This window comes from Microcebus murinus, chromosome 8 (assembly GCF_040939455.1).
Source record: "Microcebus murinus isolate Inina chromosome 8, M.murinus_Inina_mat1.0, whole genome shotgun sequence".
In the NCBI taxonomy this organism is placed as follows: Eukaryota; Metazoa; Chordata; class Mammalia; order Primates; family Cheirogaleidae; genus Microcebus; species Microcebus murinus.
In genome coordinates this window covers 104,728,654-104,756,203 of record NC_134111.1, presented here as the reverse complement: position 1 = coordinate 104,756,203, position 27,550 = coordinate 104,728,654, and the positions used below count along the sequence as shown (strand labels likewise).

Genomic DNA, 27,550 nt, shown 5'->3' with positions numbered 1-27,550 from the left:
AATAAAATATTTTTTAAATATCTACTGCCTCTTGGGGTTGTAGATAAGCTAATTACTCACCGCCAGTCCCATCCTACTAAGTATTCAAAATAATTTTCCTTTAGTTACTTCAGGAATCAAGGGAGACTAACATTTCAAGAATCAGAGTTTCATTAAATGAAATTAAAAACCAATGTCCTATCTGTACTGACTCGCCACCCGTGACTCAGTCATTCTCTGCCTTCCTCTTCATCAGCTCAAGCCTTGTCCTCTCCAGGCCTGTTCTCACGGTCACCTCGTGCTCTCTGCTACGTGGTCATTTCATTTGCCCTTCTCTGCTTTCTCTCATTCATTGACCAACCCATCTACCCTCCCACCCTGACTTCCTGGTGGGAGCCTGGCCTGGGGCTGGAGCTGGAGCTCTGTCTGGTGGAAGGGGTCAGACAGATGGGCAGGTCAGCAGGCCAGCACCCCATCTATGAAAAGTGTCCCCCAGAGCACCCACCCTGGGAAGAGAGGCTCCACAAAGGAAGTGGCAGCCATCTGAGTGGGCATGCAGGGGAGCAGGAGCCTGTCAGGTAGGGGGCTATGGGAGGGAAGAACCTTCCAGGCAGAGGTAGAGCCAGTGCAGAGGCTAAGTCCTGAGTGGGCAGTACTCGTCTAGGATGTGGTAAGGGGCTGGAGAGAAGGGCAGGTGGGATGCTCAAGGTGGCAGAGACCACGGCTCAGGAGGTGCTGGGTCATGACTGCAATCTGCAGTGTCCGATACTGGACCAGGGCTAAAACCCCTTCCTGCACTGTTCCCCAGGGTCCTTGCTTATTGATGGAAACCCAACACCTGACAGTCTGTCCTCTCTGGCCACAGGGAGTGGTCTGCATGTCAGTTTGGGCCCTCTGGTGGCCAGAAGGGCTCAGGACACCCCTGTTAAAAGAATGATGGACATGAAGCTTCCCATGGTGGATAGCAGTTTGGCTCCAAAGCTTGCAGTTTGGGCTCCTGTCTCTGGTTCTGGAACAGTGCCTGGCACTGGCCAACAGGACACTCATCTGACCTGAACTGAGCAGGGTCAGTGACTGGCTGAGCAGCCCCAGGCAGCGGGCGGTGGGGAAAGGAGGGAGCAGCCTGAGCCTGAACACCAGCATGGACTTGACAGGCAGGGACACGCGTTGCTCTCCCAGGAGCTGGGTACCCAAAGCAGAGGACTACAGGGGAGGAACTCTGATTAAAAGGCACAGGCCCTACCTTCAGTGTCCTTGTGGGAGCCCAGCCAGTGCCATCAATTGAGTGTTCCCTCAGTAAACTGAAAAACAAACACAGAGCCGTTAGCAAGGAGCAGCTGACAGTGACCTGAGCCACGGTGTGTGCACACACACGAGTCCTGTCGGCACGTTTTGTCTTTATTCCATACAGGAGATCTACATTTTATGTCTTTTCTTCTGTGGCTTCTCAGTGTCCTGTTTCCCTGAAGAGGGCCTTCTTCACCTCCAAGGTTATACACACATTTAATTATAATGTCTCATATTATTTCCATCTATCTATTGTACACAGAGATCCTTAATCCTTGACATGAAAGTTATAAGGAGAGGAAAAGCATGCTTAAAAGAGCACACAAACAGGTCAGGCATGGTGACTCATGCCTGTAATCCTAGCACTATGGAAGGCTGAGGTGGGAGGACTGTTTAAGGCCAGGAGTTCGAGACCAGCCTGAGCAAGAGTGAAAAAATAGAAAAATTAGCTGGGTGTGGCAGTGCACGCCTGCAGTCCCAGCTACTAGAGAGGCTGAGGCAGTAGGATCGTTTAAGGCCACTGCACGTTAGCCCGAGTGATAGTGTGAGACCCTGTCTCAAAGAAACAAAAACAAAAAAGCACAAAAGAACATCTGTCAATTTAATGTTCAGAAAATGACAAGGGCAACACGAATGACAACAGGATAACTGAGGCTTAGAGGTTACTATGTATGTCACGCACCATCCTAGATGCTAGTCATGGAACTCACCGAATGCCCACAACATCCTGTGAAGGAAGTGCCACCATTTCCCTGTCTCACAGAGGAGGAAACCAAGGCACAGAGAAGACATGCCCTAGGGCATGCACTTGGTAACCACTGTTCTTCCAACCCAGGCAACTCACTCGGAGCTGGTGTTCTGAAACGCTGCGGGAGCAGGTTAACAATGTGAGCTCCTTGCATGTGACATTTTAATAGCTGGTTTTTATTAATACAAGTTCAAAAGAAAAAACTTAAGGATAAAAGCAGATTAATGCAAAATTCTGGACATGTCACTCCTTGGGCAGGAGGCTCAGGGCAGGCGACCTGGGCTTCAGAGGTATGGTGAGTCCTGGGCATCATTTCTTAACTGTTCTAGCAGCTGTAAGTGCACATTTTATACCCTCATATATAACAAATGATTACCCTAAACTCTGAGAAATTACAATTTATTGCCAAGCTTCCTTCTGGAGATAAAAATTAACTGTATCTGTTGAATTATTTTATCATGCTGTGGCATTGATCCATACATAAAAGTCCCTAAGCTAATATGTCAGTATCAAGCTTTACAGGCCGTGATTGTGACAGATGTTTTTGGAATAGAGCATGTTCAAATTCATATACGTCAATTTAGATCAGGAGACCCGATATAAATATTTAGAGTTTGAGTCAAAGCTATAATTGTCTATGAAGACCAGTTAGAAAAAAACATAACCTTAAATTGACCATTCAAGTTTACTTTGAGCCTTAAAAAGAAAAATCATATACCCTACCAAATATGAGTGGATGTCTTTCTGCCCTTAAAGGTATCAGTGACTTGTGGATCTGAAATTTCTACAACTTTTGAATAAATTTTTGGGAACCATCTGTCAAATCCTAGTGGCTTTTATGGTCCAACGAAAGATTCTGTTACTAGGATGGGGAAATTATTTCTGACCTAGATCATCCTTTTCTTTTATAGACCTTAATGTAATCTTCAGTTATATACTTGTTGTTTACTTGTCTGATACCTGTCTCATCCACCAGATAGCAAGCTCTGTAACAGCAGGGAATGCAAACTGCTCTCCAAGATACCTGCGCCCCATCAACACTAGCTCACTGAAGGAAGGAGGGAAGGAAGCCCGGTTAATAGCAGACCTGGCAGCATCCTCCTGAGCTTACTGCCAATAGCACAGCCAGAGCAGGAGGGCTTCCACTGGGGGCAGGTAACTGGGGAGCAAGTGCCACCAGACAGGCTGTGCCCCTGGGCAGCAGTGAGGCACTTCAGGGCTGCAGTGTCTCCAGTCATGGAGGAGGTTCCAGCCTGGCCTCAGTAGAGGGTAGTCCCAACGGAAGTTCAGGTGACAGAGACACTCAGCCATCAGGGAGGTTACTAAGCAAGGAGACAGAAGACACCCCGGGAACTATACTGGAAGTGTACACTCTGGAAAAAAGCTGAAGTGCAACCACTGAGCTCCTGACCTTGGGCCCTCCGATCCCACAGCCATGGAACCTCTGACTCTGAACCAGAGCAGCGTGAGGGCCCTGCTGGGACCAGGCAGCCCGTGGAGTGAGGCACAGAGAGACACAGGGCAGAGAGCCAGGGAAACTCTCTCTAAAAGAGCGAAGTGCTCCCGTGCACTAGAACTGCTAAGTAAGCCCTATGGAGCACCAGGAACCAGGAAGTCCTGCTGCGGGAACAATTCAACTAGATGTTGCCTGGAAGGCGATCACCGTGAACCAGAGGTGTGGCTGGGCTTTCTTTCCCTTTATTCAGGAGACACTACGGATGAGCTGTATACTAAGCCACTACTGGACACCGTCTGCCTTTTCACTAAGAATAAGGTAGTCCTTGTACACACACGTGGCACATCATTTCCTTGTGTGAAATCCCCAGAAGTGCAGCTGGCAAGTTCACGGGTAAGTACAAGTTAAAGGGAGATCATGCGGCTGAGGACCAATAGAAGGTGCACGGATAACACGTATTCTGTTGGGGAAAGTGCCTGCTCTGTCTCTTTCACACGTACTCATACGCACACATCACCAAGTATCTACTTTTGTATCTGCCAGTCTGAGAAGAGGGAAGCAGCACCTTTCTGCGCCTTTCCCTGATTACCAATGAGAAGGAACGGAACGCCTCCTCCGATGTTTACTGTCTACCTGTTTCTCCTTGTGTGAGTCACCTATTTGTGGCTGATGCTACATTTTTCCAGAGGAAATGTCCATCTTTATCATAATGATTGGTAAAGACTATTCTCAAAGGATGCTAGATGATCATTTCTCTCTCAATTTTGTGTTTTTTGAGACAGAGTCTCACTCTGTTGCCCTGAGTAGAGTGCCATGGTGTCAGCCTAGCTCACAGCAACCTCAAACTCTTGGGCTCAAGCCATCCTCCTCCCTCAGCCTTCCCGAGTAGCTGGGACTACAGGGGCACACCACAACACCCAACTAATTTTTTTTCATTTTTAGTAGAGACAGGATCTTGCTCTTGCTGAGGCTGGTCTCAAAACTCCTGAGCCCAAGCAATCCTCCCGCCTCGGCCTCCCAGAGTGCTAGGATTATAGGCCTGAGCCACTGCGCCCAGCCTGTATTTTTAATTTGTATGTGGTCAAACTGACAATATTTTCCTCTAAGTTGTCTGGCTCTTTTATCAGGCCAACATCTGCTAATTCCTATCATGCTTTGCTAATAATCTGATTTCCCAGAAGACAGCAAAAGTGACAAGAGGCCTTCCTACTCTAGACTCAATTCTGACAGAGGAAGGGAACACAACAGGGAAGAGGAGTGTGGTGAGCCCCCGAGCTCAAGACAGTATGTCCTCAGGGTGGCCTTGGGGGTCAGGGTCAGAGGTGTTTATAATCTGCAACCAAAGATGGCAGAATTTTAACATTTCAATACTTAAAAAGCTCACTTCAAAGGGAAGATGCCTTTAAAAAAAGGTGTGCTTGTGTAAAATGTATTTTTAACTACCTATAAAAATGAGGTTGATATGAAAAAAAGGGAATAGCATATATAAAAATAAAACTGGGCTGGGCACAGTGGCTCATGCCTATAATCCTAGGACTTTGGGAGGCTAACGACGGAAGATCTCTTGAGGCCAGGAGTTCCAGACCAGCCTAGGCAACACTGCAAGACACTGTCTCTGTGAAAAACTTAAAAAATTAGCCAGGTGTGGTGGTGCACACCCACAGCCACAGCTACTCAGGAGGCTGAGGCAGGAGGATTGCTTGAGCCCAGGAGTTTGAGGTTGCAGTAAGCTATGATGATGCCACTGCACTCCAGCCTGGGCAACACTGTAAGACCTTGTCTCAAAAACAAAAAACAAAAATCCAGAAACAAAGGCCCAGTGCTTGCACACAACACTCACAAATGCAGAAGAATGGAAAGATGAGAAACTCACCTTAGACAAATTTCACCTGTCTCTGTGATGTTGGGGTGCCAAATCCTGGTCAAGCATTTCACTTTGGGAGGCTGCAACACAGAGAGAATGAGAGAGAGAGATCACACCGACAGTTTGTCCACATCCCGTCTCCAGGCCAAGCCTTCCCACATCCCCTATCTAGAGGCTTGTGTCGTGGCTTACTCAGCATGCAGTCTGACTCACCAAAGATACATTCAACCTTGAATACTGACTGGCTTACTGCCCCTATACAGGAACGTACTTGCACCCTGTGTCCACAAGTTCTAGTGTCACCAGGACAGTCTGTCCACAAACCTGAGAACACTTTTTAAAGCCCTGCATCCTGCTGGCTCATGGTGTTAGCCAGGGCTGTGCAAGAGGAGCCTGCAGTGCACTCCAGGGAAGATTTCTGTACCCTCCAGGCCCAAATTCCAACCAGGAGCCTCCAGATTCTTTTGCACTAAGTTATCCAACTGCGGCTAAAAGTTACTGCTACTTACAAGAACAGCCTGTTCCCTTATGGGATGTTTTTAAAGATGCTATTGTCATATACATTTTCCTAGATGAAAATCTTAGTCCACTTTATACTTGAAGGAAGGAGAAAGAATGAAAATGAGTGCGTGTGGATGACACGTATCAATGTCATTTATGACTTGGCATGTTTGGATAAAGTCCTTTTAAGATTTTTCTATTATAAAAGCAATATATAACTCATTTAAGAAAATGAAAGGAAATGTTTATTAATAGATAATATACATAATATAATATATAAATAACATAACATTACAATATATATTATAAATTATACATGTTTCCTTTCACTTTTGTTGTTTTTTATATAGGTATACACACACACTCTCTCTCTAACATCTCTAATCTCTACTGAACCTGATGTACATTTTTTGAGCCCCTTTTCTGTGCCACACACATATACAGATGTGTGTGCACGCACATTCATTTTTCTTTATAGCAGCAGGAAGCTGTGCTATGTATCGTTTCGTATTTATTTCTGCCATCGTTTCAGATGGCTTTCCCACATTCCATGGTACAAACACTTGCATCCAACAAGCTGCTTCCCTGCCTTGGACATTTAGGTTGCTTCCGCTTCCACTCCAAGCCCCGCTGTGCCAAGGCCCATATCTCTGCTCACATCCCATATGAAATATTTCCTCGGGACAAAGCCCAGGAGGAGGAACTGCTGGGCAGCAACTGCTTTCTGGCACAGAGCCAGTTGCCCTTCAGAAGCACCCTCCCCAGGTCCTCTCCCACAGGGAGGTCTCCTTGGTTGACATGCAGTCATTGGAAATATCATCTCAAAAAAGTATCAACCCTTTGTCAAATGGAGGTAAGATCTTCCCTGTTTATCATTTGCTATTAATTTTTATTAATGTTTTCTGAGGAGTGAAAGGTTTTATCTTTGTAATTAAATTTTTATCTTCGTTGTTATACTTAGGAAATACTTCACCATCCAAATATTCTCATGTCATTTTCTATTACTCTTATAGTTTCACTTATTTATATAAAGCAAACAAACTTTTCAGCTCCCTTTTCAGTTTTCTTACTGATTTCAAAACACTAGAAAATCAACAGACTCAAAAACAAAACAAAAAGATTAAACTGCGCAAATGCATGTGTCTGAGGACTAAAGAATTGAGGTTCAGAGTGAGCTTAAATAAATTCTACATACTCTGATTTGTTTTTCTGCAAATGCAAGGAATACATTTGACGGAAAGAAGCAACTGTATCCTTCACTTCCAAGGAGGCATTGAGGCTGCAGAGGGAAGGCCAGACTGCTGCTCCGGGCAGATGGTGTGCACCATCAGGCAGGCACTGCGCATAGCGCAGCCTGGTGGCTGGGCTGAATCACCTACTCTTAGCACCTGAAGGAATCTAGAAGGATGGCAAACTCACCCTCCCTCCCAAATGGTGTCCCCCTTCTATTAAGGTCCCGGTACATGACCATCCAGCCTATTGTTGCTACATCTGCCAAGGGCTCAGGAGTATTTGCCCTTTCTCCTCCTGTCCCTTCAAACCTTCCATAGTTAGATGTTAACACAGATGCTTCCTTTGTCAATGGTCCTCTTAACTGTGGTCCCAGAACAGGCAGCAAAAGTCTGCACTGGATTCTGACACATACACTTTCCAGCTGAACTTGTCTTGTAGCCCTCCCTCACCACCAAAGCCAGACCAACAAGCAATGCCCAGCCCCACCTCCTACATTCCCTCTCCGGGCTGGGCACGGCCATCTACCTTATTACACAGCTAAGATGCCAGCATGTGACAAACACTGCATTTCAAATAAATGGGGAAAATATGGATTATTTAGTAGCACTGGCTACCCACTAAGAAAAATACAGTTAGATCCCCATTTAGAGCTTTATTCCAGATATATTAAAACTAAAGGTAAAAGAGAACCACAAGAGGGATAGAAGAAAATATAGATGACCATCTTGGGGGTCTGAAGCCTGCTTTAAGCATTTCATAATTTAAAAAACCTGTGAAGAAAAAGATTTGACTACAGCAGTGAAACAAAAACACTTTCACAGAACAAAAGATGACAAATGCAAAACAAATAAAATATTTATAGCACAGCTAAGAAACCTAAGGAAAAAGTTTCAAATACTTTACATATAAGAACTCTTAGACTTGAACATTAGAACTCATGGAAAGAAAAAATATATATTAAGAAATAAATATAAAAAATATTAAAAAAAAAAAAAAAGAACTCTTAGAGATCTATAAGAAAAACAAATACCCCAATGGAAAAATGGGCAAAGGACATAATGGCAGCTCATAAAAAATATAAATAGCTAATAAGTAGGAAGTAATATTCAATATCCTACTTAAGAAATTAAAATTGAAATGACAATTGGATACCAAATGAGATGCCATTTCCTCCCAAAATAGCAAAAAGAAAATAAGAATGAAAATACTCCATCATGGGTATGGTGGTTCACACCTGAGAGCCCAGCTACTTGGGAGGCTGAGGCGGGAGGATTGCTTCAGCCCAGGAGTTTGAGACCAGCCTGGACAACATAGCAAGATCTCATATCTTTAAGAAAAAACAAACAACACCTTATCTTGGGAAGAGTTTAGGGAAAGGGTTTTTTTTTCCTGAGACAGGGTGTCACTTTGACCCCTGGGCTAGAGGCAGTGGTTCTTCATAGCTCACTGCAATCTCAAACACCTGGGCTCAAGTGATCCTCTTGCATCTCTGAGTACCTATGACTAAAGGCGAGCACCACCACACCTGGCTAATTTTTCTATTTTTTGTAGAGATGGGTCTCATTCTTGCTCAGACTGGTCTTGAACTCCTGGCCTCAAGTGATCCTCCTCCCTTGGCTTCCCAAAGTGCTAGGACTATAGGCATGAGCCACCACACCTGGCCTAGAGGGTGATTTAACAGGATTTATCCAGAGCCTTAAAATGGAGCATCAATTACTCCATACCCATAATGCCACTTCTAAGAATTTATCCAAAGGAACGAGGCAGATGGACAGCGGTGTGTCCTGGACACACCTCGCAGCCCTATATTCTAGGGGCAGCAAACCACAGCCCACAGAACATACCCAGGCCAGGCCTGTTTACCCAAAGTCAAAGATTGGTTTTTACCTTTTTAAAACATTGTTTAAAAAAAAAAAAGAATATGGGGCAGAGACCATATGTGGTCCACAGAGCATAAAATATTACTTGGCCCTTTACATAAAGTCTGGTTTATACTATCAAAAAATTGGTCAACCAGTGACCAATGATAAAAGAGTGGTTTAAAACCATGATAACATCATACAATGGACCACTCTTATTAATGATGATGCAATCATATGTTAATTGATATATAATGTGATATTGGCCATGCTATTTATCATATGGCCACAATATTAGAATGTGAACACCCCCAGGTTACCAGGGTATATGCAGTGTAGCTCCATCTGTACGTAGCATACAGACATTACAAAGTCAGGGTGATCAGCTCTGGGTGGAGAGATCCCAGGTGATAAATACTGTATTTTTGCATAGCCAAATTTTCTCAATTTCTTACAAAGTATTGTAAATTATATAAAAAGAAGAGGTCAAGTGGTGGCCATCATTACTGCTGTTTGACAGTGTCTCTGACTCTCCTCTGGGCACTGGCAGGACTACCCTTCCTCACCTCCTATAGGTTAGCCATGGCCACTTTACTTGATTTGGCCAACAACAGTGAGAGGATGGGACAGCTGTCAGGAGGAAACAGGACAGGACAGGAAACAGGACAGGACAGCTGTCCAGGAGGAAACAGCCAAGGAGCAAAAGCTCTGTCCCTTTCTGTAACTGCTCCTGGCCAAGACGCCCAGGGACTGTGTAACACCACAGGTAAGGTGGCGTCTGGGCTGAGGCCCTCTCCCCCGTGAGCCGCCAGGGCTATGTCATGGGCTCTTCCTCTGGGCATCCCCCCACCCTGAGGAACTGCCATCACCCACGTCACCGCCAGGCTTATCATCATGGCCGCATCTGTCTTCCAGGAGACCGGAATTCTGAAAAGGCCACCGAATTCTCACCTCTGGCCCTGCAGTGTCCGACACAGTGCCCGTCACGCTGTAGGAGCTCATTAAAAGTCACTACATCAGTTCAGCCAGTTTCTAAACTGCCAGAGATTACCAGACAGACCTCAGGCTAGGAGGTGAAATTCAGTGATAAAGAGACCAAAAAACAAAGGAAATCTGAACTTTGGTTGCTGGGATGTAGGGGTATATGGGTCTGTAGAGGGCATATCAAGTAGGTATTTCTTTTAAAAGTTTATTCTAAAACAATGATCTATTTTATTAAAAGCTTTTCAGAATCACCATCTGAATAGCAGACTTCATTGCAGGAACTATAACCACAAGGGGTTTAAGAAAGCCCTTATGGAGAGTAGAAGTCATGTGGATGAAGCCATGGCGTGGAGCCAGATGCACCCCGAGAAGCTCCCAAGCCTCTGTGCCATGCTGCGGATCGACGCAGCTCCCTCGCGTTCACTCTCACAGTCTCGGCCCCAACGCACTCGCACATGCTGGTTGCATTCTTTAGTCTGCTTCTACACTGTCACGTTTGTGCAGGGCAAGCAGAGAGTCAGCCCCTGGACAGAGGTGCACCTCTCGCCAGCGCGGCAGGCATGGGCTACGCGCTGTGTAGGCAAGACAGCCACAGCTTCCTCCTTCAGGGGCTCACAGCCTAGCGCAAACAGACATTAAAGAGAGTTCTAGGGGTAAAGATTAATCATACACATGGCAAACACAACTACTTTTGTATCTAACTAAGTACTGTATCTAGTGGTCCCCTAGAGACTCCTTACTGGGGACTGCAGTGACACACGCTGGCCTGTCACTGAGAAAGTTGCCCACACAAGCCTGGTCAAGAGGCAGAGAAGAAGAAACGTGAGAAGGGGATGGGAGGGTCTGATGTGAAGGGGGATGAAAGGACCCCACAGAAGCAGGGTAGGGACCAGGTCCACCCCAGAGCCACCGGCTGCCCTCATTGCTTCCGGGCTTGAGAACAAGGGTTTTATTCCTGATGAAATCTGATCAGCCCATCATGTAGAAACTTCCAAAGGAGAGAGCAGTGAAAATAAATGTAAGATCACCCTAACAAAGCTAAAGGTCAAACACTGCACACAGAACTTCAGAACAGCTGCAGGGATGAAGGGTTTCTGGTTTTCCAAGGAAACAGAGTGGGCAGGACTGGAGAATAGAAGGTGCAAGAGAGGGGACAGTAAAGTCACTGGAAAAATCCAAACTCTACCCTTGACCTCCATTCTGTGTCAGTCCCCAATTAACAAGGGAAACAGGTCTTTCTAGCCACTCTTTATTCCATTTTCCCACCTCTCCATTTCTTGAAGTCACCTATGGGACAGGACAGCATAACAAACATTTTCTCACCACCTATTATGATGAGAAGGGCACACGTTTAAAAGCTGGGCAGCCCTGGACATGAACCAGCTTCGGCAATTCAGTTGTCTACACTTGGAAAGCTAATGAGGGAAGTTTTTAACTTTAGCTTTCTGAGCTGAAACTGCCTACTGTATGAAGATGTGACTATTCAGATCATGCGGTGAACTACCAGAAGAAAGGACTAAAGTAATGTGAGTGAGGACACCTGGCACGCAGAGGCTCACAGCAAACGCCCATTCCTTCCTTGGTATTCTCTTGTGTTTTGCTCTCTGCCTATAATGAGAACAAGAAACTCTGCTACTAAAAGATGTCCAATATACCTGAAATGAGGGTTCTCCGATGCCTCCAGGCTTGTCTGGAAAGTTTATCAGCTTATGCTAACCTCCTCCCTAAGCCATCAGGAAGCACAGTGTCATGAACTCACTATCGTTTAATTTTAACATTCTTACTCTTGACCATAATCTACAGAGATGGCCTACGTACAGATATTCAGTGGTAAGTTTGGAATTTTAAATACTGTATACCAGGTTGTTTCCAGAAAGCACCAGATAGCCCCCAAATTCAAAACATCTGTACTTAAACCAAACCTCTCAAAGTGCCTCTCACCTGAGACAGTACACAGCACTCTGCCTGCCAGGTTTCTCAGTTTGTGATTTGGGTAGGATGGAAAGTTTCAGCAGGTAGCTGGATGGATGGATAAAAGCCTGAAATGTGTATTTTCCTGTCTTTGTCTAAAAATTAAGTTTTTCTTGGATTGCCGACTCTTCCCCATCTCCATAAATTACATTTCAAAAAGAACTTTTAATGTAGTAGCCCAGTAAAAAAAAATCAGTTTCCATAGATTAAGCTTTGGTTTAAAAAAAAATGCTTCAGCCACTGAACTGAACCCTCAAGGCTGGGGTCAGGGGACAGCTACGCTTGTCAGGTGGTGAGGAGCACACACACTGCCAGCAAAGTAACAGGTACGCGCTGTCCCCACACCCACATCCTCAACTTAACAAGAGACAACCTTTTCATTATGCCATCTTCAGATTGTTCTTTCCTGTCTGATGGGCTGAGGGGGTTAGAAACCATCAGGGGAAATACACATGTGCAGTACACAGGAATAAAACAAGCAAGCTGGGCTGGCCACATGCCAACTGCAAGCAGTTCGGACTGAGACGTCTCATACTTGCCACTGAATCCCAGCCTCATACCTTCCTGAAGGCGCCCACTCAGGGCTGTGCAGGATCGTTCAGAATCTTCAATGGTTCCCTACCGCCAAACCCAAAATGCCCAACGCAACATCCCAATCTGAGGTTTCTCATTTTCGCCCCTATTCTTCCTCCACCCCAACTCTTCACTCAAGCCGGCCTGGTCCTCCCGCCTCCCATGGGCTGCAAGTCCTCATGTCCACACCTGTCACCTAGAACATCCTCCCCACCTTCTGGGCCACACCAGGGTGACTCACATTCTATTTCTTCTTAAAAGCTTAACTGGCCTTGACCACTTTCCAAAAGTGATCATTTTCTTTCTCTGAATTCCCAAAAATGAGTTTTCTATCATCAATCAGTATCTCTACTGTCTGCTACTTACCACTTTTATCACTTTATCAACTTTCTACATTTTATCTGACCTCCCGAGTTGTCTGTAAGTTTCTCAAAAGCAAAGATGGAATGTGATATACTTGGAATAATTATTCCCTGGAAGGGTCTTCGAGGGATTAACACGTATCTATGGTTATAAGTTACTTAGTGTTTAAAACTACAAGTCAGTATTCTCCGAAATTCTAAAATACACATTTTATAGACTTCTGGAATTTTGGCATCATACCATAAACAAAGCTATAGTCTTAAATAAAATGTTTTTTCTCTTTAGTGCCAGACTTTCACAAGGAAGATTTACATAAAATACACAGGCAGACTGCCTGGCACATAACACTCATCAATATTTGTTGAATAAACGGATTTTTCTACTGATACTCTAAATACTGCTGATGAGTGACACTCACCACACTAAATTTAGTGCTTGGCCACACGTGGACACACTTGGAAGGGAGTGCTCGGGCCCCATGACAGCAGTGGGCCACCAGACACAGGCACCCCCCGCCCACAGAAAGAAAACAACAGGCTCAACGCAGGCTACTCACCACCATGTTGTATGCATCGGGAACTTCAGTTTCAAACTGAAATTTTCCACCCTGGTAGTAACCCTCATCTATCAAAAAACACAAAACAAAACAAAAAAATCCTTTAAATTAAAAAAAAAAGGAAACAAAAAGCAAACACTATGTTAGAATATGGTAAATACAGAGAATTAAGAGTTTAAAACCAGGACTGCAGTGTTCCTTGGTTCCTTCACCAAATGCACGCACATTGGAGGGAGCCCTCCCCTGGACCTGAAGAAATGGGCTCCGTCCACACTGTCACCTGCCTGCTGTGTGTCTCCTCACTGGCCGAGTGAACCCTCAGGGAAGGGCAGAGGCATGTTCACACCCTGCCCGGAACACGTGTCCTGAGGCCCTAGTCCACATCCTGCACCCAGTGCCTTCCCCACCTAACACGTCTGATGCCCTGGGGGACTTCGTCTGCTTATTGCTGGTCTCCCTGAGAGAATGTCGGTTCTCAGGGGATGAGGAGGTGCTGGCTAGAGCCAAATGCTGTATTCCCAGCTCGCAGTACATGACGAACAGTCACTCAACAAACATTTGCTAAGCACCCACCCTCTGCTGGGTGTGGTTCTAGGCCCCGTGGACATAGCAGTGAACCACACAGACAGAATTGCTGCCCCAGTCAGTGTTCGCCACAGCCTTCAGAACAGAACAGGCCCTCTGGAAATTCGGGCTGGCGAGAGTGCAGGAGGATGACCAGGGTCTGAGAGCCACCGCTAGGCCCTGCACCCCCTGACAGGGCAGTCCCTCTCCCCAGTCTGTACCCAGCTTGAGGTCAGTAACAGCTGATGACGCTGCTGCCAGCAGAGGGCGCGCCAGCAGGAAAGAGTCCGGAAAGCCTCCCAGGAATGAAATTATCCTCAACTTTCAAATTTGACAGAATTAACACCATCTTTAAAATGAAGGTTCAGCTTCCCCCCAATATTTATCATCATCATAATAAATAAGCAATTATCACATCTTATCGCTTTTCCTAAGCTTTTTACATAAAATGAACATTTAGCAAGTTGTTAGCTTCAAATCATCACTAAAAAATTCTATTCCTTCTTTGAGAGTCTTGAGACTGCATCAACATTTATATCGTCCAGCAGTTAACACTGGCATTACCTGGACGCTAAGGTCTTTAATTCGTTGCCAATTTGATAGGAGAGAAATACTATTTCTCTTTTCCTTTATATTCTCTGATGAACACTAGTGAGGTTGAAATGTGTTTCATATTATATTGGTCAATTTGTAATTTTTCTTGTAAGAATTGAACAATCAATGTTCTTTAAATCTTATTACTGAGGTATTCATCTTTTAATTGTCAATATAAAAAAAGATCTTAATAAAATTAGCCTTTGCCTTTTATATTTGTTATAATTTTTCTTAGTCTGCTGTTTGCCATTTGGTTTTGTTGTTTCTGAACACTAGCTTTCCTTTTTCAAGAAGCCAGTCTTTCTTTAGGGTGTCTGTCTTGGGTATCATGCTTAAAAAAGGTCTTTCCCAACCAAGTTTATAAAAATACCCTCCTATATTTTCTTCTAATAATTTTCTGGTTTCCTAGATTACATTTAATCAGCTCATTCATTCATCTAGAGTTTAATTTTGTTGTACAGAAGAAGGTATACTTTTTCCTAACTGGTCACTTAGCCATCCCTATGGCATTTGTTATTCTGTCTTCCCCCACTTCCTTGATATGTATATTTGTAATTTTTATAAATACACTTGGATTTGTGACTGACAACATAAGGTCTTTGGAAAAAATACTTGTTTGGAAAAAAATTTTAACTCCAGATATGAGAACTTTTTAAATAAGTGGTATCTTCGGTATAAAATACTCAGAGTACACTTTGTTCACCACAGGCTCTGGACGCTGGTCTCTCACACGCTGGTCTGATCTTGACCACCGCTGCACAGAAATCTAATGTTAGGCTCAGCTTTGCAAACCACACAGTCCACTCTACGAGCTGCTATCACAGCTTCCCGATGCTGCTGCGGCACCCGCTCTGCCCTTGTCCTCGGGAACGACCCCCACTCACGGTGCACCCACGGCTATCCTCATGGCTGTGCTCACGCAGTCCATCCCGCCGGGCTGCGCTTTCTCTCTAGTCCGCTTTCCACTTCACTGATTACATAGTTTCAACTCTACTGCCTACCAGTTTCAGAGATGTTATTTGGTCTAATATGGTTCTGGATTTCATGGTATTTTCTCTGTCCCAATTGAATTCTCATTTAATAATTATTAGAATTATATCTCATTCTCATTTAACTTACTGGAAACTGAGAATACACTGTTCTAATTATTTTCTTTCAAGAAACAAATCTCTCTCAAGAAAATCATCTGCTCCTGAGTCAGTCCTTCTTTTTCTCTCCTTAAAGCTGCACAGACAGTATCAGCTTTTAGACAGTATCAAGTCTGCTTATTTAGTATTGCATTTGCCCAGAGATTCCAGTCCAACAAAAAGGCAGCCAGGGAGCAGACTGACACAGCCTGGTCACTAGGTTTCCTCAATGCTGACCCAGGGAGGAGCTCTCTCCAAATCACTTTCTGCACCTGGCTCTGCAGGGTGTCTTGTGGGGGCGGGGGCTGCTCCCCTCCAGAGCAGGCAGGCAGAGGGCTCCTTTAGTGCGCCTGTAACCGCAGTGTGAATGGGGGACCAGAGTACCACGTCCAGGACCAGCCAATTCTATTTTACCATCTTCCATGGCTGCTGGGGCTGAAAGGATTCTGCTTCTCAGATAACCGGGTTTTAACACACAAAAATGAAATGCAGCAGGGACAAGTTACTGGCACTCAACTCTCGATCGGCCAGCCTGGCCCCACCACACATTACAATCAGAAGTATCCTTCTCTCCCCTGCGCTTGGGTGCTCACTCCCTCCTATCTTCAAGGAACCACACAACTGTGTCTTCAAGAAGGTCACAGGTAACCCTGGAAAAGCAACCCTTCATAAGGGGTATGCGGGCACAAGTCACTTTGACAAAATCCACTCCTAGATTCTAGAAGGTCAATATCCTAGAACAAATCCACACATAATGCCCTAAGCCAAGTAGTCCCGCCAGCTCTCCTTCCTCACCTCCCCTCCCTTGCACCCTTCTCCCACCTGTAAAAGAAAGCCCACCTTTCAGCTCTCCTCTTCCTAGGAGGTACTACCCCAAGGCCAGGCCACACCCCCAGGGACGAAACTGGGTGATGCACTGGTGACAGTAAAGCCTCCTTGAAGCGAGGCGTTATGGTAGGGTTGTGCTTTTCCCTAGAGGCAAGCAAAGAGGGTGCCAATGAACAAGAGCTGTGGCACCTTCTTCCACCAGGGGACCGGCTCCACGCCTCGCCTATCTAACTAGGAACTATTATAGACCTCAGAAGTGAGATGGCTGTCAGAAGCATATTATTAGAAATGAAAAGTGAAGTAAGGCTTTTCCAGAGAGAAAGTGAGTCTGATTTGGCTGACTGGTTTGACAATTAATGTACATAGCAGATATGTTTGATAAAGTGAGTGAGTGGAATCTGTAGCTTTAGCTAAGCTTTGGGTGAAAATATAAAGAATGTGATAAGATTTTTACAATACTGTATTGGTAAGGGTATGGTCAAATTAATAATATTGTAATTTTTCTCAACTATTCCTGAACATTTCAAGCAAAAGCCTGCAGAGCTGCTGTGAAGTGAGGAGAGGCAGGTGTGCCGACGGTTAGCTGACCGGGCTGTTAAGGTGGTTTTGGTGCACGCCTCAGGAACTGAAGTGAAGGGACTCCAGCAACTTAGTGACAAAGCCTTTTCCAAGTCAGGTGGCTTCTAATTCTCTGCTTTAAACAAAATAGAAGAAAGAACCTAATCTAGTAGTCACTTGAAAGATTATGAAAATACTTTATATGACTTTTGGCCTTTAACTTTGAAGTCTAAGGACAAAATGAAACAGCCATACAAAACACCTTTCGTGTCTGTCTGCTTATTCAGGTGAACAAGCAGTCTTGAGTGTTTGCATCTGTAAAGACAAAGTGATGGAAGAAAACTAGTATTGAGCCCTTCTTTCTAACACAAAGTAATGTTCATTCACAAATACATCAATTTAATCAGGGAAAAGTGCTAATAGTAACTCCATCATCTTTCTCAGAGATACACTGCAGATGGAATGTTATGTTTAATATCACCAAAATTTTCTTAAATTCATTATTTATTCCACAAATATTTGATGAATGCCTACTATGTACCACTGTTGTAGGCACTGGTGACACATCAATAAGAGACAATTTCTGCCCTTATGAACTACATATTCTAGTGGGAGGAAGAGAAAATAAATACACAAATTATATAACAGAAGGAGTAGTAAGCGGGAGGGCTGTGTAAATAGGGAGGACGGAGAGAGCAAAGACTTGAAGGAGGAGGGTATCAGGTGAGGGACACTCCAGGTGGGGAAGCAGAAGGTGCCAGCAAGAGGCTGGCATGCCCTGAGAACTCCACAGAAGCCAGTGTGGTCAGAGATAGGCCGGCGGAAGAGGAGCCGAGGCTGAGGAGGGAGCAAGGCTGGCCTGCAGGCCCCTGTAAGTACGCTGGCTCGGATCCCACGTGAGATGGGCCACGAGAGGGGTCTGAGGAGAGGGGGTCCAGGATCCTGTACACAGATCACAGGCAGAAGCCCACTGGGGTTATCTGTTGCAATCATCCAGGTGAAAGATGATGGTGGTTAGGACCAGACTGGGAGCAGGTGAAGTGGACATACTTTAAAAGTAGCAACACCAAAATCTGCTGATAGATTAGGCGTAAGGTAGGCAAAGAAAGGAGGCAAAGAAGATGCTAAGATCTCTGATGTGGCACTGGGAAAGGCAGAGGTGCCACCACGAAGATAAAAGGACTACAGAAGGCACGGATGCATGAAGGTCAACATCAGACACATAAAGATTCCAAGTCAATATCCGAGTGGAAGTGTTGAGTGGGCAGTTGGCAGATCATTCCCCAGTGCAGGGAGAGGTCAGGCCAGCGAGAGCAGTTGGGGAGCATTCAGTGTACAAAGGCATTCCAATGTCATAAGATGGCAAGGTCACTGGGGGACTGACTGTGGAGGTCCAAAGAGAGGATGAAGCCTTGAGGTCCCCCCACTTTGAGGGGAGATGAGGCAGAGGAGGGGTGGCCGGTGACAAAGGAGAAAAACCAGAAGTCAGGAGCCCATACAAACAACTGTAAAAATTTTGCAAAAGAAATGTTTGACACTTAAGAATCTTAAAGTTCAGGAACTTTTAAAGTGGTTAAATTGACCTCTCTCTCTAGTTATAGAAGGGTATGACAGTGACTTATAAGCATAAAAATGTTTACACTAGGATGAAATTCTAGGGAACAAGTGAAATGAAAATATGAGTGCCAAGAGAAAAAGTAGCAATGAAAATTTTCCAACCATTGAAACAGAGCTTGTTCACATTTTTTTTTTTTAAAAAGCACAATGGTGGGTGTAACTATGGTATTTAGATTCTATACTGGAAACATTTCAAAGAGTAATACTTTTATTGTTAAATGTCAATATTTACAGCACACTAGAAATTACATCATATGCAAATTTTAAACTTAAAAGGCAGGAATAACATTGTCCTGCCAAGATGAACTTGCAGCTCAGGGTCATCAAGCTTTTTCCATAAAGGGCCAGAGAGTAAGTACTTTAGGCTTTGGGCCACAGGACTCTGTCATATATTCTGTGTTTTACAGCTCTTTAAAAATATAAAAAGCATTCTCAGCTTGAGGGCTGCACTGATATGCTGTGTGGGTAGATCCCACAAGCTCCAGTTTGCCCACCCAACACTGAAATATATGAAGGACAAAAACATGGTGCTAACTAGTGTGACACTGACCATACATGTTGGCCCCAGAGGTAGCAGGTGCAGAGCCATTTCCAAGCAGGCTGTCTAGCTGGGACCTTGGGGAAGGGGAAGGAAAGAAAGAGATGACAGAGACAGTGGCGACGAGGAAGCTCATATGAGCAGAGCCGGAGGCAGGACAGACATGTCATGTAGGGCTGCAGACAGACACGACACCAACTATGACAAGAGATGCTGAGATTTAGAAGAAAACATGAACATAACGAGGAAAGAAATGGGTAATCAGGAAAAAAGGACCAAATGGAACATCAATAGCTGGAAAACATAATCTCTGAAAGCAAAAATTCACTGGATGAGCTTAACATAGCAGAAATAGAAAGTATCCAAAATGAAGCCCAGAAAGAAAAGTGAATGAAACCTTGTGACCTAATGAAGGTATAATTTACATGTAGAGATAATCTGTATGTGAGAGATATAATATAAAAAAACTAGAGTCCCAGGAAGGTATTAAGGAATGAGTATTTAAAGAAATGTTGGTTAAACTACTTAAATTTGATGAAAACTGTAACTCACAGACCTGAAAGCTCAAAAACCCCAAGTGAGATAAAAAGAAAGAAAACCACTTCAAAGCACATTATAATCAAACTGCTGAAAATAGAGATAAGAAACAAAATCTTAAAGCAGTCAGAGAATAGAATGCACGCCACAGAAAGTGGAACTAAGAATTACCACTCAGTTCTCATAAGAAAAAAATACAAACCAGAAGGCAGTACGATGGAATCCTAAAAATGCTGGAATTGTTAACTTAAGAATTCAACATTCAGTAATGCTGATAGGATTTATCATAAGCAAACCTGTACTACAAAAAATCCTCAAAAATGTTCTTTAGACAGAACGAAAATAACAGATAACCCGTCTCTATAAGAGGGAATGAAGGTCATATTATAAGTATGTGGAGACATAATCTTAAAAAAATAGAGCGTTTAAAGGAAAGATAATGTATTCTGCGTTATAACATGTATAAAAGTAAAATGAATGAGAACTATAAAATAAAGGGTGGGAAGGGGAAGTAGAAATATACAATTTGTCTATGAATCCACCTTAAAAATTAGAAAAAGAAGAGTAAATTAAACTGAAAATATGCATAAGGAAGGACTAACAAAGATATGAACAGAAAACAAAAAATAAAGAGAAATCAATGAAACCAAAAGCTGGTTCTTTGCAGAGATCAACAAAATTGATAATCCTCTCACTAACTTGATCAAGAAGGAAAGAAAGACAAAAATTACAATATCAGTAATTAAAGAGGGGATATCAGCACAGACTCTACAGAACTGAAAAAGGGTAAAATGATGATATTAAGAACAACCTTAGGCTGGGAGCGGTGGCTCACGCCTATAATCCTAGCACTCTGGGTGGCTGAGGCGAGCAGATCACTATAGGTTAGGAGTTTGAAATCAGCCTGAGCAAGAGCGAAACCCCGTCTCTTCTAAATATAGAAATTAATTTGCCATCTAAAAATATATAGAAAAAATTAGCCAGGCATGGTGGCACATGCCTGTTGTCCCAGCTACTCCGGAGGCTGAGGCAGGAGGATCGCTTGAGCCCAGGAGTTTGAGGTTGCTGTAAGCTAGGCTGACGCCACAGCACTCTAGCCCAGGCAACAGAGTAAGACTCTGTCTCAAAAAAAAAAAAAAAAAAAAAAGAACAACCTTATACCAATGAATTTGGAAATGTGGAAGATTAGAACAAATCCATTGAAAGACACAAAATACCAAAGCTCACTCAAGAATAAATAACCTAAATAGCCCTATATCTATTAAAGAAATTGTATTTATGCTTACAATCTTACCAAAAGAACAAAAAAAACCCCAACAAAATTATAGACCTAGGTAGCTTCACTGGTGAGTTCTACCAGTCAATAAAGAACTAATACTTTTACCATTCAAGACAGGGAAGTAGAGAAAAACCTACAAAACAAACAAAAAAGAATTAATACTAATTCTGCAGAAACTTTTCCAGAAAATAGAAGGAATACTTCATTCATTCCAAGGCCAGTATTACCCTGACACCAAAACTAGACAAACACATTATAAGACAACAACAGACAAACCTCTTTAACAGACAGATGCAAAAATTCTTCACAAAATATTAGCATAGCAAATCAATCAATAAATTAAGCCATTAACACATAACATATGATGAATTATGGTTTAGCTCATAAATGCAAGATTGGCTCAACATTTGGAAAACAGAATCTATCAACATAAGTCACCATATCAACAGACTAAAAAACAAAAATCGTGTGACCATCTCAATGGATACACAAAAAGCATTTGGCAAATTATGTATCTATTTATGAAAAAAACTCTTGGCAAACAAGAACTAGAAAACAACTCCTCTACTTGATAAAGGGAAGCTACAAATACCTACAGCTAACCATATACTTAATGAAGAGACTGATCACATCCCCCTAAGATCAGAAACAAGGCAATGATACCCCTGTCACCACTTCTATCCATCATTATGCTGGAAGTCTTAAGAGAGTAAAATAAGGCAAAAAAGGAAATAAAGGATACAGACTGAAAGGGAGAGATAAAATTGTCTTTATTCACAAATGACATGATAGTTTTACATAGAAAATTCTAAGGAATCTACAAAACAGCTACTAAAACTAAAAGCAGGTTTATCAAGGGTGTGGGACATACCATCACTATACAAAAATCAATTGTATTTTTATGTACTAGCAATGGAAAATTGAAAATGAAGATATAAACGATGCTCATGAATTAGAAGATGTAATATTTAAGATGACAATTCTCCCTAAACTGATCTACAATAGATTTGATGTGGTCTCAATCAAAATCTCACCAGGTTTTTATTTTTTTAAATAGAATTTGTCAGGCTGATTCTAAAATGTATGTGGAAAAGCAAAGGACCAAAAATGGCCAAAAGAATTTTGAAAAAGTAGAACAAAGCTGAAGGAGACAGAAGTCACTTGATGGGATTTCAAGACTTACTATAAGTGGCATTTGCATAAGCATAAGCACACAGAACAATGGAATACAAGAGTCCACAAATGGACCCACACACATATGGCCAAGTAATGTCAACAAAGTACAAGGTAATTCAATGGGAAAAGATAGTTTTTTTCAACAAACGGTGCTAGAACAACTGGATAACCACACACAAAAAGAGACAGAAAATGGACAGAAACTAGACCCTTATCTTGTACCATATACAAAGATTAACTCAGTGTGGATCGTAGACCTAATCATAAAACCTAAAGTTATATTAGTAAAACTTCTACTTTAAAAAAAAGGAATAAATCTTTGTATTTCTTAGACGAAGATTTCTTAAGACAAGTTTTGCACTGCTGCTATAATAAATTACCACAAATTCAGTGGCTTAAACAAAAAAGATTTATTATCTTCTGTAGGTCAGAAGTCCAAAACGGGTCTTGCTAGGATAAAATCAAGATGTTGGCAGGGCTATATCCCTGTCTGGTTCCAGAAAAGATCCCATTTCCTTACATTTTCCAGCTGTGGGAAGTGCCCATGGAGAGAGGAGACTGACTACTAAGGGGCTTCTGGGAACTTTTTGAGGTGATGGAAACATTCCATACTTGATTGTAGTAGTGGTTACATGACTGTGTATGTTTGTCAAAATGCAGAGACCTATATACCTAAGAATGGTAAATTCACTGTCTGTAAATTACACCTCAGTAACCACAATTTTTTAAAAAAGATAAGAAGCCTATGCCACATAAAAGGCACCACTGGTGGAACAGGAAACTGAAAAACGCTGGTAATTTGTTAAATGCCAAAACACTTAAGATTTAAACACCATCTATTTTTTGGAAATTTTACACACCTTATATACATTTTACTCGTGACACCAAAATATATTTTTAACCATAAAAATTAATGCTTTTAAAACAATTCATTTCATACTAACTTAGGAAGACCCAACATCCCACAAGAGAATTCGACTCGGAGTTATGTTTGAGGCAGGGGACAGAGACCCATGTAAGAACAGATCAGATATACCTGTGATGAGATGACAGGGGTGGCCCCCAATAGGCATAGTAAGCAACAAAGCATCACACCAGCAGAGTTCTTGGAAGGAGCAAGAAAAGCACAGTGAAGGTTTTCCTGACCAAAGTTATGATGATGCTTCAGGAGATAACCAATGTTTTAAGACCTCATATCACATTTCTATTCTACATCCAAAGAAGAGAACTGCCATCTGTATTTTTAGGATTATTTGAAAGAAAAGATTGTACTAGAAAAAAACCCTGTTCTTCCTCAAATTTATCCTCCTATGTTGGTTTTCTCTATAATGAGATGAAAAATGCAGGGATGAGAGTACATTTTATGTGTCTGAAACCTTGACACATTAGTAGTGAACTATGACATAATCAGGATGCTGGTCAAGCCAATAGGCCTGCTGCTGTGTTCTGCTCCATGTCCAGATCTTCTTAAATCCCCGTGATTCTTTAAACATTGTTCCAAAAAGTTCATGTGTGGAACCATGGGTTTCAGGCTTACCAATCATATTTCTTTGCTCAGAACTGGGAATCTTCCTTTACGATGCATTCAGAAACGTTTCCTTTTGCGACTCCAGAGCTCTGAAACAAAGCTAAGAATGACCCCTAACCAAACATGATGGGGATTAAATCCACTAAAATTTTATGACTCAATGTAAGCTGCACTTTTATTATCATGTACCTATTGGGAAGTTTTTATAAATTGAATGTTCAAATGAAGAAAATATGAGTAATGTAGTGATCAATACATTTTAAAACAAATTTAGATGAATATACAGATAACTATACATGATTTATACTCTAGCTAGAGAAGTCCCTAATCAGAATTCTTCCTATATGTAACATTAATAAAAAGGATGTTATTAACCTCAGAAAAGCTACATATCTGATGAGGGAATTATATCTAAGTATATAAAGAAAGCTTACAAGACAAAGAATCCAATTTTTAAATAGGGAAAATATCTGAATAGACACTTGAGCAAAGGAAATTTGCAATAGCAAACAAGCACAGGAAAAGATGCCCAACGTCATTAGCCATTAAGGAAATGCAAATTAAGGTTACAATGAGATATTCACCTACCAGAATGGCTAAAAGTGAAAAGAATGACAATACCAGCTGTTGGCAAGAATGGAGAGTAACTGAAATTCTCATTCATTGCTAGTAGGAATGTACAACTTTGAAAAACTTAATGGTGGTATTTTACAAAGTTAAACTTAGTCTTCCTATATGACCCAGTAATTCCACTGGTAGGTATTTTACCCAGGAGAAATAAAAACATACTGATAAACAAAGACCTGCACACAAAAGTTTATAGCAGCTTTATGCACAAATTTCCCCGAAGTGGAAACAAAACAAAAGTTTATCAACTGGTGAATGGGTAAATAAATTGGTATGCATCCCTACAAGAGAATACAACTCACCAATGAAAAATACAAAATACTTATTACTATAACAAGATGGGTAAATCTCAAAAGCATTATGCTAAGTAAAAGAATGTAACTTATACCTCAAAGTCAATATTACTTTTTAAAACATTATTTTAAAAAAATCAGTAATCTAGGTTTCCACTTTAAGAAGCTAGACAAAGAAGAGCAAATTAAACCCAAAGTGTAAGAAAAGAAATAATAAAGAACAGAAATCAATGAAATGGGCAAACAATTGAAATAAACAAAAGTTAGTTCTTTCAAAAGTCAACTGTATGTACCTTTAGCTAACTTGATCAAGAAAAAAAGAGAAGCCCCAAATTACCTTATCAGGAATGAAAAAGAGGATATCACTATAGATCCTACAGACATTAGTAGAATAATAAAAGACTATTCCAAACTTTTATGTCAATAAATTCTACAGCTTAAGTGACAAATTCCTTGAAAGAAAAAATTAGCAAAGCTGACTTACAAACTCCGTTAGAAAATAGAGGAACACTTCTAGCTTATTTTATCAGCCAAGCATTGCCCTGATGCCAAAATCAGATAAACCAATACAAGAAAAGAAAAATACAAACCAACATTCTTCATGAATATTGACAAAAATTCTCTAACAAAATACTGTATTAGCAAATTGAAACCAGCAATATATATTTTTTTAAAAAGACGTTAATACATCATGAACAAGTAGGATTTATCACAAGAATACATGGCTGGTTCAATATTCAAAAATCATTAAGTATAATTCACCATGTTTATAAAACAAAGGAGAAAAATCATATGATAATCTCAATTGATACAGAAAATATTCAACACATATTCATGATAAAAACCCTCAGCAAACCAGGAAAAAAGAGAAACTCTCAACCTGAAAAAGGGAATATACAAAAAACCTACAGCTAACATCATATTTAATGAATAACAACACTTTGCCCTAGGATCAGGACCAAGACAGATAAATGCTCTCACCACTTCTGTTCAACACTATACTGGAGGTCCTAGCCAGTGAAGTAAAAGAAATAAAAGGCATACATACTGGTGAAGAAAAAGAAAAAAATGTCTTTATTTACAGATGTGTCATCATGGACATAGAAATTCTAAGAATACATTAAAAAGCTATTAGAATTAATAAGTGAATTTAGCAAAATCACAGGATACATGATCAATATATTTAAAAACAACTTCATTTTTATACAGTAGCAACAATTAAAAATTGAAATTGAAAAAACACCATTTACAATAGTTTCAGAAAACAAGAAATACTTGGTGATAAATTTAACAAAGTATTTGCAGGACCTATACACTGAAAACTACAAAATACTGCTGAGAGAAATTATAGAAAATTTAAATAAGTGGAGACATCTACGATGCTCACGTATTGGAAGACTCAATATTACTAAGAAGTAATTTCTCCCCCGACTAGTCTGCAGAGTCAACACAGTCTCAATAAAAATCCCAGCAGCCTCTTTTGTACAAATGTACAAGATGATTTAAAAATAGAAATGGAAATTCAATGAACCTGGACTAGATAAAACAATTTTTTAAAAGAACAACATCAAAATACTTATACTACGCATTTCAAAATAGGTACTATACTACAAAGCTACAATAATTAAAACAGTGTGGTACTGGCCTATGGGTAAACACAGAAATCAATGCAACAGAATAGAGTTCAAAAAACAGACCTACACATATATAGCCAATACTTTTTGGGCAAGGCATTAAGGTAATTCAATGAAGAATGGAGAGTCTTTTTGTTGAAATGAACAGATATCCATACAGATAAAATAAACCTGAACTTTTTTTTTTTGAGACAGAGTCTCGCTTTGTTGCCTAGGCTAGAGTGAGTGCTGTGGCTTCAGCCTAGCTCACAGCAACCTCAAACTCCTGGGCTCAAGCAATCCTTCTGCCTCAGCCTCCTGAGTAGCTGGGACTACAGGCATGCACCACCATGCCCAGCTAATTTTTTCTATATATATTAGTTGGCCAATTAATTTCTTTCTATTTATAGTAGAGACGGGGTTTCGCTCTTGCTCAGGCTGGTTTTGAACTCCTGACCTCGAGCAATCCACCCGCCTCAGCCTCCCAGAGAGCTAGGATTACAGGCGTGAGCCACCGTGCCCAGCCTGAACCTCTGTCTTAACTCCATAAACAAAAATCAATTCAAGATGGACCATTTTTCTTTAACATAAAACCTAGAATGACAAAGCTTCTAAAGAAAAACATAAGAGAACATATTTGCAACCTTTGGGTAAGCAAAACTTTCTTAGACAGGTCTTTTTTTCTTTGAGACAGTCTCATTCTGTTGCCCGGGATCGAGTGCCATGGTGTCAGCCTAGCTCACAGCAACTTCAAATTCCTGGTCTTGAGCAATCTTTCTGCTTCAGCCTCCCGAGTAGCTAGGACTACAGGCATGCACCACCATGCCCGGTTAATTTTTTCTATATATTTTTAGTTTGCCAATTAATTTCTTTCTATTTTTAGTAGAGACAGGGTCTCGCTCTTGCTCAGGCTGGTTTCAAACTCCTGACCTTGAGCGATCCACCCGCTTCCCAGAGTGCTAGGATTACAGGTGTGAGCCATCGTGCCCGGCCTGGACAGGTCTTAAAAAGCATAAATCTTAAAAAAATTTTGATAAATGGCACATCACTAAAATTAAAATTTCTCAACAAAAGACAGAAACAGAAAATGAGTAGAAAAGTCAGAGAATGGGAGAAAATATTCACAGGTCATGTATTTGACAATGGACTTGTCCAAGAAAATATTCTTAGCTCATCAATCTAACAAAGGATTTATATTCTCATAGAGAAAAACCCCACAAAATAAAAGATTTTAGAAGGGACAAAAGATTTGGGTACTTCACAAAAGAAGACATACAAACTTCCCAAACATGAGTGA

The 27,550-nt window shown here is 41.7% G+C and overlaps 1 protein-coding gene across 3 annotated transcripts in view; it reads right to left on the bottom strand.

Moving 5' to 3' along the window:
- Positions 1 to 27,550, bottom strand: part of UBE2F (ubiquitin conjugating enzyme E2 F (putative)) — a 51,362-nt gene that overhangs the window by 7,835 nt on the left and 15,977 nt on the right. For all 3 annotated transcript variants that reach the window (XM_012755686.3, XM_012755684.3, XM_012755685.3), the window contains 3 exons: positions 13,375 to 13,442; positions 5,344 to 5,414; positions 1,223 to 1,280 (listed from right to left, as the gene is read on the bottom strand). In XM_012755686.3, coding sequence (XP_012611140.1) covers positions 1,223 to 1,280; positions 5,344 to 5,414; positions 13,375 to 13,442 — 197 coding nt within the window. The remainder of the gene's footprint in view (positions 1 to 1,222; positions 1,281 to 5,343; positions 5,415 to 13,374; positions 13,443 to 27,550) is intronic.